The sequence below is a fragment of the Protopterus annectens genome, chromosome 17.part0 (assembly GCF_019279795.1).
Source record: "Protopterus annectens isolate FY-2018-M chromosome 17.part0, PAN1.0, whole genome shotgun sequence".
Lineage (NCBI taxonomy): Eukaryota > Metazoa > Chordata > Ceratodontiformes > Protopteridae > Protopterus > Protopterus annectens.
In genome coordinates this window covers 807,980,479-807,997,813 of record NC_056751.1, presented here as the reverse complement: position 1 = coordinate 807,997,813, position 17,335 = coordinate 807,980,479, and the positions used below count along the sequence as shown (strand labels likewise).

The window sequence follows — 17,335 nt, the reverse complement described above, 5'->3', positions numbered from 1 at the left end:
TGTGTTTGTGAACTGTTGTTTTTTCAATAGTGTTTGTGGATAAATACACTATAACTAACTGATTTTTATGGAGGGCAAAGTTCCTCCTTTCCCTTATTTAATATCATCATATCTGAGGTAACTGTGCCTGAAAGGAAGAAGAGAGTCCTCCTTTACACTGACTGCTGTTGGGCAGTGTGTGGTTTCACTGTATGTATAATATCAGAAGGCTGTTCATCACAGACAGTAACTATTTTTTGTGCTCTCCTCTCCCAACTAAATTTTTCTTACTTCATTGCCATAGTAAGCATAACTAGATATGCACATTTAACTGTGGCAGTTTGGGAAAAATGCATGTTCAGGCATAACTTTTGCAAAATATTTGGTGTTTCATCCAGTCACTTTGCATTCCACAGGATTCTTTTGAGTAGCTACAGTGTTACTCTTTCAGATATGCTGTTTATTACACTAGGTCTGTAAACAATCTAATTAGTTGGTGCAACCATTTTTTTTTAAATGTGGACATGTTAAAGTTTCTGAAACATGAATTGAACACAGTTGTTGTTGTTGTTGTCTTTTGGCTTTTCCCGGTTAGGGGTCCCCACAGCGGAACTCCGGTCCGCTAATGATTAGCAGTAGATTTTGATGAAGGCCGAGGTGCCAGCTCGACGTTCAACCTTCAACAAAGGCATGCCCATTTACTCATGTCTTTCGAACGCCCACCCAACAAATGCTGCGGTGGTGGTGCTGTGGTAGCGTTGTCGTCTCACAGTAAGACGTCCTGTTCAATTCTCAGCTAAAGCGTCTTCTGTGTGGAGACATGCGTGATTGGGCGTACCTTTGTTGAAGGTTGTGCATCAGAGCTGGCAACTCGGTACGCAAAAATCTACTGCCAATCATTAGCGGACCGGAGTTCCGCTGTGGCGACCCCTAACCGGGAAAAGCCGAAAGATACAACAACCCAACCACGGGGAGGACATGAATTGAACACAGTCTCATGATTAATTAATATATTAGTTAACATTTATATACATATAACAAGGTATAACAATGGTTCTTTAGAAACAGGCACTTAGACATTTAAAATAACTGATTTTGGAGAATAGAGTGTATTCAAATAATCTATCATTTTAAAATATTATAAGCATATGGCTAATTTAACAATGTACATATTGTTTTTACCAAAAGAGCCGAACCTGGATCTGACACAGTAGTAAGGCACAAAAAGAAAACAGACTACATAAAGGAATAATTATACAGCAGAACTGCAATTTGATTTAACTATAGGGTAGTTGTTCTTGTTGTGTCTTTCGGCTTTTTCCGGTTAGGGGTCGCCACAGCGGAACTCCAGTCCGCTATTGATTGGTAGTGGATTTTTACGGTGCCGAGTTGCCAGCCCAACACCCAACCTTCAGAGAAGGCACACCCATATTCATGCATGCACCTACCTGCGTGTCTATGTGAATCATTAAAATTCACTAAGTATAGAAATAGAAGAAAAAGTAAAACTCAAATCACTCAAAAATTATTTATTAATTTATTTACTTTTTGCTTCCCTTCTGCTACATAACTTCAAGCTACCCTAGTGCACCTGTCCATTGCAGGGTCTACCAGCCTGTTCAACTGCGCTTGGTCTGTCTCTGTTCTAGGGCTCGGGCCAGTGCAGGAGCTAAGGAAATCCTGGTGGTCATGCCACTGACTGCTTCCACCAGTGGATTTTTCTATTTATGACCTACCCTTTGGTATGTCTCTTTCTTTGCATTTATCTGTTACATCTGAGAGTTACTCCCCTCTATGGATTATGCCTCCCTACTTGGAATGCCTTGAAGAAAGCCCTCCCCCCACTAGCCATCCCTGCCAGAACCTCAGATGCCTGTGTCACTAATCAAACCTGGGTTGCTTTGGCCATACTTAGGGCTTTATCCCTGTACACTATGGCTCTGGCTGTCATTCAAAATTTATTGAGCAAATGAATGGAAAACAAGAAGTATGCTATATAGGCAGGCTGTTGGGCATTTCAGATGCCCTTTGGCAGCTGCATTGGTAGTGGATCTCAATATCAGTGTCAGACTTTTTATTAAAATCACATAAATGGAACTGCTTACCAATACACACACACACACACACACACACACACACACACACACACACACACACACACACACACACACACACACCGTGTAAGCACTTCCACAAATCACAAGCAGTTCCACTACAACTCAGATTCACTACCCTATCTGCACACACGCACACACACACACACACACACACACACACACACACACACACACACACACACACACACACACACACACACACACAGTCACTCTGAAGCAATCAGTCTAATCCCCCATGGACTTACTCTGAACTCACCCTTATGACCACACAGCAAAAACTCGTGTACACAGAGGTCACCACTTAAACCTAGCACTACACATACTCAGGCTCATTGATGACCTAACACACACTTAAAACGCCCCCCCCCCACACTGTTTATGTATATGTGTGCTCAATCAGCATACACATACAAAGAAACTGTAATCTAAAGCAGTGGGCTATGATCAGCTAGCACTCAGCCACCGGGAATATGACATAAAGGACAAAACATGTTACTTACGAGTCATGATCATTAAACTGCACTGGTAAGGTGGACACCAGGAAACAAAAATGCTATCATGAGGCCCTGACCCAATAATAAGTGGACTGTAGCCCTGGGGCTTGTAAAGTATTTTTCCATCCATACATGCAGGTGCTATATTGGATTTAAAAATGGATGCCTATATTTTCTGTATTTTAAACTAATTTGTTTAGCTAATAGAAATATATATTTTCTTGTACTTATGTCCCTATTGCTTTATCAGATATATTACATACCTGAGGGAGCCATAATGCTTTAAAATACTTTAGCGAGTTCTCAGCTACTTCAATAGCTTAGCGTCAGAGCATCCAGAATCAAAGCCATAGCTAGACTTTCTGGCACCCTGTGCAGTTCCCTGATTTGGCATTCTCCTCACGTACAGGTTGAAGAAAGAAGAAGAAAATGCTGAGGATCAAATGAATAAGTAGGTAAATGAATAAATAAATAAATAAATCAATAAGAAGACTCTTCTGCTCTGAAATTGTAGCAGATGACTTATTACAGTTAAAATACCACACACAACAAAACATTCAGTGCTTTAGCCATGACTACTAATAAGAATATCAACATTAATTTCTGAATACGGATACTGTATTTGTAGTCTTGTTTGAAATGGTCACGTACTTGTGTCTGGTACCTCACCATCAGCATCTACCAAGTGTATCTCTTAAAACCTTACATATGAGGCAGCTGCCACCTGCAATCCACCCTTACTACATGTCTGACCGGAATGGCGGTCTGCAGAGTCTAGGTCTGTGTTCTAATAGAAGCTGAAATTTTATTTATTTATTTATTTAACATTTGTTAACTGGGAAAGTCTGACTTGGAACAAAGCTAATTTTCAGTGGAGGCCTAGGGAGAAATGCTCAGACACATGTCTTTGTAACATGGGAGAAGACCAGAGCACCCAGAAGAAACCCACATGAATGCAGGGAGGACATGCAGACTCTGCACAGAAGGCACCCCAGATGAGAATCGAACCGGAGAACCTCTTGCTGTGAGGCGACAGCCCTACTTCTGCACCACTGCACCATCCAGTTGCATCCAAATGCTTCTTTAGTGCAGTGCTTCCACACTTCGATGAAAGCCTTTGGCTCCTAAAGTTTTTAATTGATGTAGCAGTTCATTTGAGCACTGGTTCGGTGAGTATATTGATGCACTTTCTAATTTTTCCACTTTTTCTCTCACTACTGATGTATTTGATTGGGTGGAGGAAAGTGCTTCTGCACTTAGTTCTGTATATGCTGTATTGTAAGCTTGGGTTGTAAGTGAATCAGTCTGGGCACCAGCACACTTACCTTGTAAAAATACAAAATACTTATAAAAGATACACGTAACACAAATAAGTAAACAAAATGGGTATTTGCACTGCCTCATGTACTTTATAAATGAGTTGAATAGTGACTCACGTCCAGGAATCATATCTCAGGAGCATTGTGTCATTGTGTTGGTAGGGGTGACAACGTACCTCACCAGTGATACTTCACAGCACCGTTCCATGCTAGAGTCTGCCATTCTCCTTTCCAGCCTCGTCTGGGACATCAGCATGGCAGACATGGGGCAAGCTTTGGCATGGCAATGGTGATAGGCCGTGTTCTTGAATCCCAGCTTAAATACATGCTGTCTGATGGCCAAAGGGGCTAGCAAGAAATACTGTATGATTTTAAAATAATCACACTGAAACAAGAAAATATCAGAAAAGTCATGAGATGTGGAAGAAGATGGTTAATATGAAAAATGACAAATGTCCTGAGACTTTAGGACAAAAATATTTCTTACGGTTCCCCTAATAGTTGCATAAAACAATTATTTTGTATCTGAAACATCTTACTATTATATGAAGCAATAGAAATTATTCAAATTCTACAAAACTCCAGCTTTTATTTTGGCAAAAAGGTGAAATTTAGATCTTTGCACTGGTTGCCACTATATAATTTGTCTTGCAAAATCTCACATCTCTGTAAAAAATGTCCCTCTTTGCACATTTGAAAAGGTGACAACCCTAGCAGAAAGAAAATGAAATGGGATACCTGAAGTAACAGAAAGAAAACTGCAGTGAAGTAAAGAATAATTACCATAACATGCCTGCACAAAGTGTTAACAAACACAAGAGCTACAGAGCTGTAGCAATGAAGGAGACGCTCATTTTATAAATAGAGGGAATGAATGACAAGTTTAGCATGGCACACATGCAAATACTTTTAAAAGTTTGACTGGTAGTAGTTGCTTCAGCATGTCTATGTTTATCTAACCGTTTTTATTTGGCTGAGACAAATACAGCTAGATCGGACATGTTTGCCCAACTACTGGTATTTCTGAGACCTAGACAGGATTATATTCAGTAGAGAGGTGTTCCAACAATACAAAAGCTGTTTTGAAATTCTGTACAATTAGACATACATGTTCAGCTGGAAATTATTGTCTTGTCTAAGAAAAAAAAAATAATTAAACCTAAATTTCCCAGCTTCTAAGCCTTTATTTGTGGATACTTACATTATGTTAATATTTTACAGTGTGCTTTTGTAAATTAATTTGGGGAGCCTTGTAGCTATAGATGGGTAGCTATTGTAAGACAGACACGAGTCTCAACTTGCGAGACATTAATGTTATGCTTGCATAAGTATTACTTGATTGGTGGCATACATAACTCTGCAATGTGGATGATGTAATACAGAGAATCACATTACTTGTCTGTATTCCTAATATTAAATTAAAAGAAAATGCACTGCTTAAGATTTAATTTCTCTTAATTTTTAAAGGTTCTAACTCTAAACTCCCCACTGGCAATGTAAAAAGCTGCAAAGAAATACAAGAGCTCTACAAAGATTCACAAGGTAAGATGATTTTGACCACTGTTTAAAACGGAATCTTCTCTGTTAGAGAAAGAGTAGCTTGGGGTAGCACATTTTCAAAAGTTGCTCTTCTGGATTTCAGTTTTACTAGGTTGCTGTGACACAGTTTGTCTCACGTGAAGTTTAGAGTGTTCTTGATTTGTTATGTCTTGGGTATGATGGCCACCATTATACACCCTCTATATCATGCCTTTTTTGTCAGTTTTCACTGCCTTACATTTCTCTAGCTTTTGGGTAGATGAAATTGTTTGTAACTGTGCTGGAATATTTTAAGGCTCAAATTTTCTGCTATTCTGTACTCTAGTCTGCAGTTTAGAAATCGGCTTTCTATTTACATTGCCTAGATTACAATTTAGTTTATCAGTTTCTTCACTGAAACATAACACTTTTACAGCTGCTATATGCTGGGCTATACATCCCTTGTCCTTTCATGGAAGCACACGTTTCCACGATCACAGTCTGTTCTGCATTAAAGTTATCATTCTTTACAAGCTGCAGCTCATCCATTAATACTTTTTTTGCTTGTCTCACACACTGAAATTTCTGCTATAGAAGTGCCACCTCCTTCCTTCTGGAATCTGTCTCCTTGATGATACAATCCATCTTTTTATATGCTGCTCCCACAGCCCAACTGCTTTGCTTCTGACATTAGATAACTTATATGAATTTTGCATATCATTTTTACTGTGTTTCAAAGGAACATCATTAGTCTATGAAAGTGTGCATGTCAGATATCAAGTATTAGAGGCAAAGCTTTGTGCCTTACTGCTGTATATCAGATGGCAGCATTTGTTTGTCTGTAGATGGCAATTCTTTGATTATAGTCATGCAGATACAAAAATATTGCTAACATTCATAACAGCTTTCAAAGAAACATGTATCTCTAGACATGTTCATGTCACTTGCCATGTTTTACTGTAACATATTTATTAACAGTAACTTCTTGTATATGCTACTCCCTAGCCCAACAGTATTACATTAAAAATTGAATTATGGAAAATATTTCAGATTTTTCATAGCATTTTGCAAATATTTTTCAGTGACTTAAGCTCTGTAGATCCCAATGTGACAGCTTCACTGTGCATTCTGAGAAAATTATATCGGCTTGCACATGTCATGTAGCTCTCCACAACCTAGCCTTCATGAGAAAGTTTGGTTGGATATTTTTAAAAATAATAACTTGTGCCTCAAATAGAGTCATATCCCTGGATGTGATTATCTAATTCAACTTCTTTTACTGTCATTTTTGTCACTTTTTTAATATCCACTGCTTATGTAGGCCCCAAATACACCACCTACCTCTCATTTTTACATTATTAATGGAAATATGGAAATACTTCATATTTCAATAACTTTCCACATACATTTTTAGTAAGTCCAACCCTGTACATTACACAGTAAATGCACAATCATACCATATAATGTCAGCTTCTAGATGTCATTTTGTAACCCCAATGTGGAGATACTATTCTTCAGATATTGCTGTCTAATATTGAAATATTACTAATACTCATAACTGTTAGAAGAAACAAATTTATATATTTCAGGCTGTTAGTGTGTTATCCATTTCCTTTTTTCTGTAATTTGTACTACGGTCATCTGAGTACATGGGTGTACATTTATATTATTAATGCCAGTCCACGGATGCATTATTAAAGCAAATGTGAAAAAATATGGCATATTTTTCAAAAGTCACAAAATAAAATCTGCAATACCTGGTAGAATGTGCCTCTCAGATTGGCCGATTGACTGTGTTCACCCTGTAATTCATGTGAGCCTGCAGATGATACCTTATTTCTTAATGCAGAGGCTACCATTCTAGAAACATCAGGATCAATATGCAAATACTGCTAACAGTCATAACTGCAGGAACAAACAAACAAATCTGTCTAGCTCAGGATATATGTAAGCTACCCACATCCTTTCTGTGTCATTTATTTACCATCCTGAACTTGCATATCCCACTACAGTGCTTCCACAAAGTCAATTAATGCATTATTAATGAATAGATGCCAAAATGGATGTAGTTCATAATATTGAAAACTGAAAATATTGAAACCTTTTACAATACGGGGGGAGGGGCAAGCTAATACCAGCTCTGGCATCACACAACAGTGGGTTAAGGACAGCTTCCCATTTTCAGTACTCTGAGTTTTCAATATTTTAAGTTTTCAATATTATGAACTACTCCTGCCAAAAATATATGAAGTTGTTATAGCTTTTCAAAATAGTCTTCACTATCTCATTGAATATACATCTCACATCAAATGTGCATACATAGTAATCAATACATCTCAAAAGAAACTTAATTTAGATGCACAATACAAGTAATAGGCAAATCACTCAGTTAAGAACACTCTGTAGAAATTAAAGTAATTCAGTATATTTTGTCAAAATGATTTCCACAGGCTAATTTCTTTTTTGATCCTTGAAAATATTTATTACAACAGAGAAAACATTCAAGCAGACACAAGATGAGAGCTTTCGCTCAGATTACATGGTCTTACTCAAATTTACAGAATCCTTCTGAGCAGTGCATTTTCTAGGGTCTTTGTATATTGTTCTATCAAAGGGTAATGAAAAAGTAAGATACATCACAGTCTGCTGATTGATGGTTTCTAATGGAGGGTAAATGTAGTTTGTAACTGGTGTGCTAAAAACATCTTAGTCTGCTTGTGAATTGTGACTGGACCATAGAGGGGAGTGTTCCTTAGCCAGGTCACTCTTTAGACTAAGTTTGCACTACTTTCACTAGTATTTGAAAAGGTTGCTCAGATATTCTATTACTCCTTGTCATAAATCAAACCACAAAAAAAGATATTGTTTTTTTTTAGCCAAACATTGGTGTAATCATATTTCTGAGATTACAGGAGGTTCATATAAGAAATGTTTGCATCTCAATTTTTAACCTTAGTGTCAACATACTTTTCAGAGCTGGGGTATAATCTGTGGATATTTGTTTCATTTTCATTTTTTTGCTGGTAATCAAAAATGCTTTTACCTTCTGACTTCATCATATCAGCAGCTTAATTTAAAATTGTAGCAACAAATATTAATAAAATAATGTATTATTTATTTATTTACTATATGTTCATTGGGTAAGTGGCCTAGTCTGTTAACCCTTTTCAGCCATGAGCCATGGTCAAATAGCAGAAAATACATTATGGTTTTTGTAACCAACAACATTATATATTAGAAAAGCATATAGCAAAATTCAGAACATATTGATAAGATTCAAAACATATAGGGTAAGATTAAAAGATGCAGTTAGAATGTATTAAAAGAAAAACAAAGAAAAATAAATAAAAGATACAAGCCAAGGTATACATAAAATTCAATTCAATCATTCATGTAATGCATAAACATAAATTCTTATATACATATGAAATGTTATGCCACTTTAAAAAGCTGAGAAATGTTTCTTAAATTTATTCTGTTATCCATGATATTTGGTGGTAAGTTACCTAATCATTGTTGTGGTAGCATTTGCACATAGATTCAGTAAAGAGATGCTGTTTAAGTGCATCTCTGAAGCTTTTAATGGTTTCTAGTTTTTTGATATCAGTAGGCAGGTGGTTTCAGATAATAGGTCACAATCTAGAGAAGGCTGTCTTACCTATAGCAGTTTTAATTGGAGAGTGTACATAAGAAAAATCATTGTCCTGTGTACTTCTGAGTTCATAAGGGTTGTCTTGTAAAGGTAGTTTCACTCTTAAATGGGGGCAGTGACTGTGCTTTAGAATCTTGTAAATTAGAGTAATTACAAGAAAAGTGCCCCTCTGAGGCACTGAAAGCCAAATGGATTTTTTTAGTGAAGCTAAGATGTTGGCACTCTGTGTGACAGTGGCTACTCCAGCTCCTGATGTGCGTTTTTGTGTGTTCTGTATTGTTTGTTGATTTTTCATCCATTGGGAGTCTGTTTTCACTTGGTCAAATGTGCGGTTTGTCTCCGTGGTATTCTTGCTTGGTCTTGTGGATTTTCTTGTGTTTGGAGATTGTTGGACTGTTTTCGGTTATAGTTGGGCCAACCATGGCTGTTTGCAGAGTTCCACTGGTTGGGATGTAATCCAGATTTGGGTTCTGTTCAGTTGAAATCACCTGATCACCCTGTTCAGTTGGAGGGACTGGTATGTGATTTTGGATCGTTGCTGTGATTGAGATGGAGATAATGTTGGCATGGATTGCTGCAGTTACTGTGGTCATTTTGTTTGCTGTTCAGGCCTGTGGGTGGTGGAGGTACTCTGAATGCAGGTAGCATAAATGTTGCGATGTGAGTCTGAATTGGACTTCTGCTGAGTCAGAGATAGGTCTGAGACTTGGGACATTGCTGGTGTTGAGGATGGAGCTGGTGATGGTGTGGATGGTGTGGATTGTTGTGGTCACTGTAATCACCACTGTGAAGGGTCATGCATGGCTATTGCAGCTTTGGAGCCATTGCATGGCTTGGACTCTTGTTGTTGTTGTGGTTGTTGTTGATGTGTATTGTTTCTGTGTTTACATTTGCACGAGCTTAGAGAAGCATAATTTTGTTCATCTGTGCACTTTCTATATGATCTGAATGACAATAAAATTTTACTTTGAACTTTGAACAGAGACCTGCAGTAATAAGTCCATCAGTCAGGTTGCAATAAATGATATCAGTGGTCATTACTGTGACAGTAAAGGTACTGAAGGTATCGCAAAAGCCACAGTGTGCATCACATAATGAGCCTTAGCTGTTAATGTGTGAAAGTAGTTGTTTGCATAAAGGTTTTTCAAATATTTTGGTACTATGACACAGAAATAGGTCTATAATCCTTCAACCCATTAGAAGTGACTAGGCAGAGATAATATAAATGCATGTTTGAATGCTGGTGGGACAATGCCTGAGAAGAGTGAGACAGAGAGGTTAAAGATTTGAATAAGATAAGCATAAGGAGTTTAGCTATTTTTTTATCGGCTGCAAGCCTTGGGAAAATGTGATGAAGTTTGCTGGATTTGTACACAATTAAAAACTAGAAAATGATAAAGATAAATGATGCAAATAAAATAAAAACATGATAAAAATGAGAAGACTTGTTATAACATGGAGGCGGTTAATTAGCAACCAAAAGAGGTCCTGATGAACTGCATAACAGAGGCCACTGCATTGTGTAAAACCTTTAAGCATGATGGCTCTACATACTGCTGCTTGGCAAAGGATTTTTGCTAGAGGAGTGGTTAGAGGGATTTAGAATACCTTTTAGGTACATTTTACATGGTTAATTTTACAGATTAATGATTGGAAGTGTATAAAGGAAGGGTTCCTATTGAACTGTCGACAGCTTAGGTTGTCAAATGCTTAATCATCGACACCTAAGCGTCGAACGCTTACAATAGTGAATGGCCACATCATCGAATTCTTTCCTCGGGAAAAATTTGTACGGCCGTTATCAGGGATTTGCCCTTTCCCCAATGTAGAGCGATCTCGGAGTTGGCATATTTAGTTAGGGGTTTTGGGTGTGTTTGTTTATTTTGTTTACAGATGGCCACCCAACTTCTTTCCTGAAGAAAGAATTCAATGATGTGGCCGTTTGCTATTTTAAGAGTTTGATGCTTAGATGTCAATGATTTAGCATTCGACAACCTAAACTGTCAATGTTATGATATAGACGCGGAAGGAATACATCTAGAATGCAATAATTAAATCAGTAACAGTGTGATGTTAAACCAAACCAGCCTTGTCTAGTACTTTTAAATTCAAACATTAAAATTAAGAAGTAAACTTAGATAAAAGGAACACCTTAGTGCAAGAACCATCTTTTCCTTCCAAGATAGTTTAAATGTCTCTTTTCATGTAGTCCAGGGAGGTACGTCTCAGGTCATTTATGCCAACTTGTACAATGAGAGAGTCATATTTGTACTTGTTGTGGAGTGACCTGATTGCATGTGTTATGTGGCAGATTCTGGCGCCCGACAGGCAGCTTACGGTAACCTTCTCCTTGTTCAGTCTAATGAGTGGGACGTCTGTGTGCCTGATGATAGAATCATCAATTACTAGTGTGTTAGGTGTGTTATTTAGCCTTAGGGGCTGTTGTTGCTTGGCACACTGACATTGTGACGTATGTGTTACCTGGTTTCTGTTGTGGGGTGGGGGTTGCTTGGGTGTATGCTTAGGAGGTCTCTGTTGTTTAGGCAGGTTCTTATTTAGAGCCTCTGAGTATGTTTTTGCATGTTTCTGAGAGTTGTTTTCTAGTGCAGCTATGGCTGGTCTATGTGAGTCTGGTAATGTGGTGCTAGTGTTGCCCTTCTCCTTGTGACTGGTTGATCCAGTCGTGGGTTGAGAGAGCTTAGCCTCCAGTTTGGCTGTGTAGCTGCATCTCTCACATATGTTTGTGTTGGTTGGGAGGAGGAGGGGGTTGTCTGTGTACATGAGGCAATTGTAACATTGCCTCAGGATGCCTAGATTCACCAACTAGACCCGAGAGCACACCTGAAGCTGTCCCTTGAGCATGCCTGAATAGATGCTTGGGACTGTATTGCTGATTGGATGAGTAAAGAGCCTTATACTTCCTGAGTATAGGGCTGAAGTGTAAGCTGTAAGCTAGTGCTAGTTTTAGTGAGTTTTAGTAAGTGCCGGTCTTAAATTGCCTTATTTCTAGTGCTGGGTTGAAGTGTTTCAAGTGAAAAACTGAAGTGCAGACTTCATGGAGCCTGGAATAGTTTAACCTCAGCTAAACAGTGCTGCACCGTGCACAAACCCGCGCAAAACCGCGCTAAGCGGTTTTTATATCAGGGAGGTCAAAAAGGATAGAAATTAGCCCAAAATGGCCAATGAGCTTCAAGTTGCTGGGCTGTGACCACTCCTACAGGGACAGATAGGTTGCTCAGAGTTCCCTCTTTCACAGTGAACAAGGAAGCCACCTAATTATCCAAGTATGACATGGGCAACACAGGAACCTTTACCACAGTCCTGGATTCAGCAAAGCCTGAAAACTAGACTAGACTAGCTCAGGAAGGCGGGAAAACAAGGAATTTTTTCGTGTGTTTTTTTTTTTTCAGAAACAACAGAAATGCAGAGCTTAAATTACTTTAAATACACAGAGGAGGCTAGCGCACTTGAGTGTGTAGCCTGCGACTGTGTTACAGGTAACTTAAATGCAAAAACGACAAACAGCAACTTTTTTCAAGTGCAACAAAGAAATAAGTACAGTAAGCAATGCAGATATCACTAGGGATCTACAGAAGCACTGAAAAGCCACGTTTTAGGCGGAATTAGCGCTTCAGGGAAACAAGCAAAAACAATACTTACTCAAGTCCAAAGTCTCTCTTTTATCTCTCAGCCGCTTGTAGGACTCTGCAGGGCACCACGAGGAGCTTGCTGAGCTGTATACAAGCGCAAAACTGCACTAAGCGGTTTTTATACCAGGGAGATCAAAAAGGATAGAAATTAGCCCAAAATGGCCAATGAGCTACAAGTTGCTGGGCTGGGACCACTCCTACAGGGACAGATAGGCTGCTCAGAGTTCCCTCTCTCAAAGTGAACAAGGAAGCCTAACTAACAATCCAAGTATGATATGGGCAACACAGGAACCTTTACCTCAGTCCTGAATTCAGCAAAGCCTGAAAACTGGACTAGACTAGTTCAGAAAGGCAGGAAAACAAGGAATTTTTTTTTATTTATTTATTTTTTTTAGAAACAGAAATGCAGAGCTTAAATTACTTTAAATACACAGAGGAGGCTAGCGCACTTGAGTGTGTAGCCTGCGACTGTGTTACAGGTAACTTAAATGCAAAAACAACAAACAGTAACTTTTTTTCAAGTGAAACAAGGAAATAAGTACAGTAAGCAATGCAGATATCACTAGGGATCCACAGAAGAGCTGAAAAGACGCGTTTTAGGTGGAATTAGCGTTTCAGGGAAATAACAAGCAAACAAACAACAAGCATACAAACAAAGCTAGATTCAGCAGGCCTGGATCTAGTCTATGTTACAGCAAGCAAGGTATACCAATTTCAGTAAGAAGCAATTCAAATATGCAAGCACTATAAGCCTTTAACCAGAAATTCCCAGCTCAGAAGGGCAGAGTCCAGCCTCTCCTCCCACAAGAGTGCAGACCACGAACCCTCTTAATGTAAAATAATTGGCCTGAAGCCCAAGTGCTTAAACCAGAACTAATACACTTTTAGAATAACAGACACTGAGCCCTCAGTCAGCAGTTTCCAACTTAGAAGGATGCAAGCTACCTGTTCTGCCACTACAGTGCAGACCACAAACCTTCTTAATGTAAAACATTAAGCCCAAGTGCTTAAACTAAAAGGCTTAGAATGAGTTGCACCAAGCAGTAATAAATACAATTGAGTACTCAGGTTGTTATCAACTATGACACCCAGTAATTTAGTTTGGGCTTCTGGGAAGATGATAGTGCCATTGTTAGCAGTTATGTTGAAGGATGGCAAGTGGGTCCTGCATGTGTGGGGAGAAGAGGAGCAACTTAGTTTTGTTGGGGTTTAGGATTAGATGTTGATTGGAGACCCATTTTTACACTGTATTGAAGGTATTTTGGGTTAATGTGAATAAAGTAGCTGGTGAGGTGTCAGAACAAATCAAGGTAGAGTCATCCGCATATTGAATGCAGGTAGCATCTGGGATGACTGAATGAAAGTCGTTGATAAAGATGGAGAAAAGAAGGGGTCCTAGTATCGAGCCCTGGGGGACTCCTAATGTGATGGGTAAGCGAGATGATAGCTTGTCCTGCCATAGGACTGCCTGTTGCCTGCCCTGCAGGTAGGGTTGAAACCACTGGAGTGCATGGTTGTTTAAGGAGAAGGCTTTCAAAGTATTTATAATTATTTTGTGGTCAACCATATCAAAAGCCTTGGATAGATCTAGAAAGTGTGCTGAGGATAGTTTGTTATTATTGTGGTTGTGGTTAATGACATTAGAGAAAGAGAGGAGGGCAGAAGTAGTACTGTGGTGTGGCTTAAAGTCATGCTGAAAGTTGTACAACAGCTTGTTCTGTGTGAGGTAGTGCATGAGCTGTAGGTGTACACACTTCTCCATTATTTTAGCTACAGATGACAGAATAGCTATGGGTCTAAAGTTTGACAGTTCAGTGGAAATGCCTTCTTTATGGAGAGGTATGACATGGGAGATTTTCCATATAGTGGGTACAGTAGCTTCAGATATAGCTCTGTTGATCAAGACTGAGATGGGGTATGCTATGGTGTCAGCAGCCTTTCGCAGATAGTCTGCTGGGTGGAGGTCAGCAGCCAGGGTGGTGGGTCTTAGTTTCTTAAGTAGGGAATGAATACGTTGAGTAGGAACAGGTTGGAAGGTAAAGTATGTTTGGGTACTGGATGTGGCTACATTAGAATTAGAGGCACTGGGAGAGAGTTGGCTTGCTAGAGACTGGATAGTCTCTGTAAAGAGGCTGTTGAAGTTATTAGCAATGTCTACTGGGGATTTTTGTTGGGAAGCTGAGGGGGGGTGGAGTGGCCATTTGGCCTTGGTGGAGTAGTTTGTTTATTCCTGCCCAGAACTTTTGAGGTTTGTTTTGGTGTTTTTGCAGTAGATGGTAGCAGTGGTTCTTTATGTCTAAGGTTATGGATTTTTTGGTGTCATTCCTTAGCTGTCTGAATCTTAGTTGATGAAGTGGGGCTTTTGCTTTTCGGTAGGTGGCCCATGCTTTGTTTATGAGCGAAATTTTGGATGTTCTTCTTTAGAAAGCCCTGGTGCAATATTAACTTTGGTTCTAATAGAGCAGCTGGTAACATGGGAGTTAAGAATAGCAAGGAATTTGATGTTAAAGTATGCTACTGGTTCATCTAGGGGGAGACTTTTTAGTACTGACCAGTTGCATGCCTTAAGTTCATTTTGAAACTTGGTGAGAATAAAATTCTTCTTGTTTATTAATGTTTTATAGGTAGGTTGGTAGGAGCAGTCTACTTTGAGCTTGATTACATAGATGAGTCAGTGGTCACTTAGGTCATCAGGCAAAGTGCCTGATTTATAAGATTGAAGATGGGTATTGACAAGTATCCACTCTAAGGTACTTTCCTTGTTATTGGGTTTTCTTATCCTGGTGGGGGAGGTTATGATTTGAGTAAATCCATAGAGGTTTATGTGGGTTGTGGGGGTTTCACAAGAGCAACTGTTCCAGTCAGTGTTGAAATCCCGCAGCAAAATTGTTTCTTGGGGGTAGTTGATAACCAATATAAGAAGTCTTCTAAGGTTTCTGTGTTCCTCCCTGGAGGAATATAGACACAGACAATGTTTACATTTTTGTTTTTGTTAATTTGTAGTTTTGAGATAAGAATTTCATCATTATTGAACTGGGGTGGTTGTTGGGTGTCTATGCTGACAGATAGGGTAGACTTGTAAAGTATGGCAACCCCACCACCCTTTCTGGTGGTATGGTCTAGTCGGAACATACTATACCCTGGTGGCAGAATCTCATGGTCCTTGGTGGCAGGCTGTAGCCACATTTCTGTTAGGCATAATATATCTGGGGAATGAACAGCTAAGAGGGCATGCAGGTGCTGAGTTTTGTTATTTACACTCCTAATGTTTAGATGGCAGACCAGCAGTGAGTTAGGAGGTCTATATGTTGGAGCTGTGATGGTAGGGGATATAGTAGGGGGATTAGGGCCAACAGGTGGGGATGGACCAGGGTTTGGGAGGATGTCGCCATCCTTTGTGAGGTTGTAGTGTATCTTGAGTATGAGTCTTAAGATTTTGAATAAAGTTTTGTAATAATGTCTAGTTTTAGGACTAATGTAACTAGGTCTAGTAAGATGGTAGTATTTAGGGGTTAAGGAGGAAAGCATGAGGGGAGTGAGTAAGGGTGCATTATTATCTGTTGTAGATGGGATGGATGTTTGGAATTTAGGGTAGTGGAAACCTGGGTGATCCTGATATTCGTAAGTGGTTAGGAGATATGGGATGAGTAAAAGGGGTAGAAGTAGAGTTAATAAGAGTATTTTGGGTGATAGCATACCTACTGAATGGGACTTGAAACTTAGGCAAAAGGAATAGTAGAGTTGGAGGACTGGTGGTATCAGGTTGAAGGTGGTGCTGTTGAGTGACAAGTTGTTACTGATTGGTTTAAAAATGTGGGGTGTGGTCTAGTACCGATAAATGTAGCAACAGCAGGGGCCAGAGGAATTTGGGGGTAGGGTGGGGTGCAAAGCAAGCCCGAACGGAGCAAGGGCAAGCAGAGCAGGGATGAACCAATGCCTGTACTAAGTTGTAGCAGTTAAACCTGTATGAAGAAAAGGGGGGGGGGGAGAAGGCAGTAGGAGTGGTTAGAGGAATACCTTGATTGACTCAAGACACCACACCAGAGGTAAGTTGAATGTAAGGGCCTAAAATCTGCACTCAGCACTGTAATGTTACTTGCACTCAGCACTTTAATTTTACTTATGTTTAGCAGGAAAGACAGACCAACAGTATACAATTTTGAGGACTTTTACAAGGGTTACTTGTTCAAATGTCAGACAAGTAAGTAAAACTTTCAACAGGAGTCTGTGTCTGAGTGTTAGAAACCAGAAAGGTACAAATTATACCTGTAAAAATTAGGGTCAGAGAGACAAATGTAAGAGTCAGTGTACTTTAGTTACAGGGGAAGGATGTAAACACTCAAGTAGAAAAGAGCCCTATGGCTGACCAAAATGGTGACTTGCTTAATTACACAGCACTGTAAGAGAAAGCTTAACAAATCTTTTTTTATATGTGTAACCTACTCTGATTAATTGCTGGGGGAAACAATTTTTGTTGTGTTTTCCAATTGCAATCTCATAGACACCGTTATTCAGGAGCTGCAATATGTTATTGCAGGTAAATGTGAAGTTCAATCTGATTAATTGCTGGCAGAAACAATTTTTGTTGTGTTTTCCAATTGCAATC

At 39.2% G+C, this 17,335-nt stretch overlaps 1 protein-coding gene across 3 annotated transcripts in view; it reads left to right on the top strand.

Annotated features, from left to right (window-relative positions):
- LOC122791789 (intelectin-1a-like) overlaps window positions 1-17,335 on the top strand; it is a 574,372-nt gene that overhangs the window by 265,798 nt on the left and 291,239 nt on the right. For all 3 annotated transcript variants that reach the window (XM_044059726.1, XM_044059727.1, XM_044059725.1), the window contains exon 3: window positions 5,377-5,451. In XM_044059726.1, coding sequence (XP_043915661.1) covers window positions 5,377-5,451 — 75 coding nt within the window. The remainder of the gene's footprint in view (window positions 1-5,376; window positions 5,452-17,335) is intronic.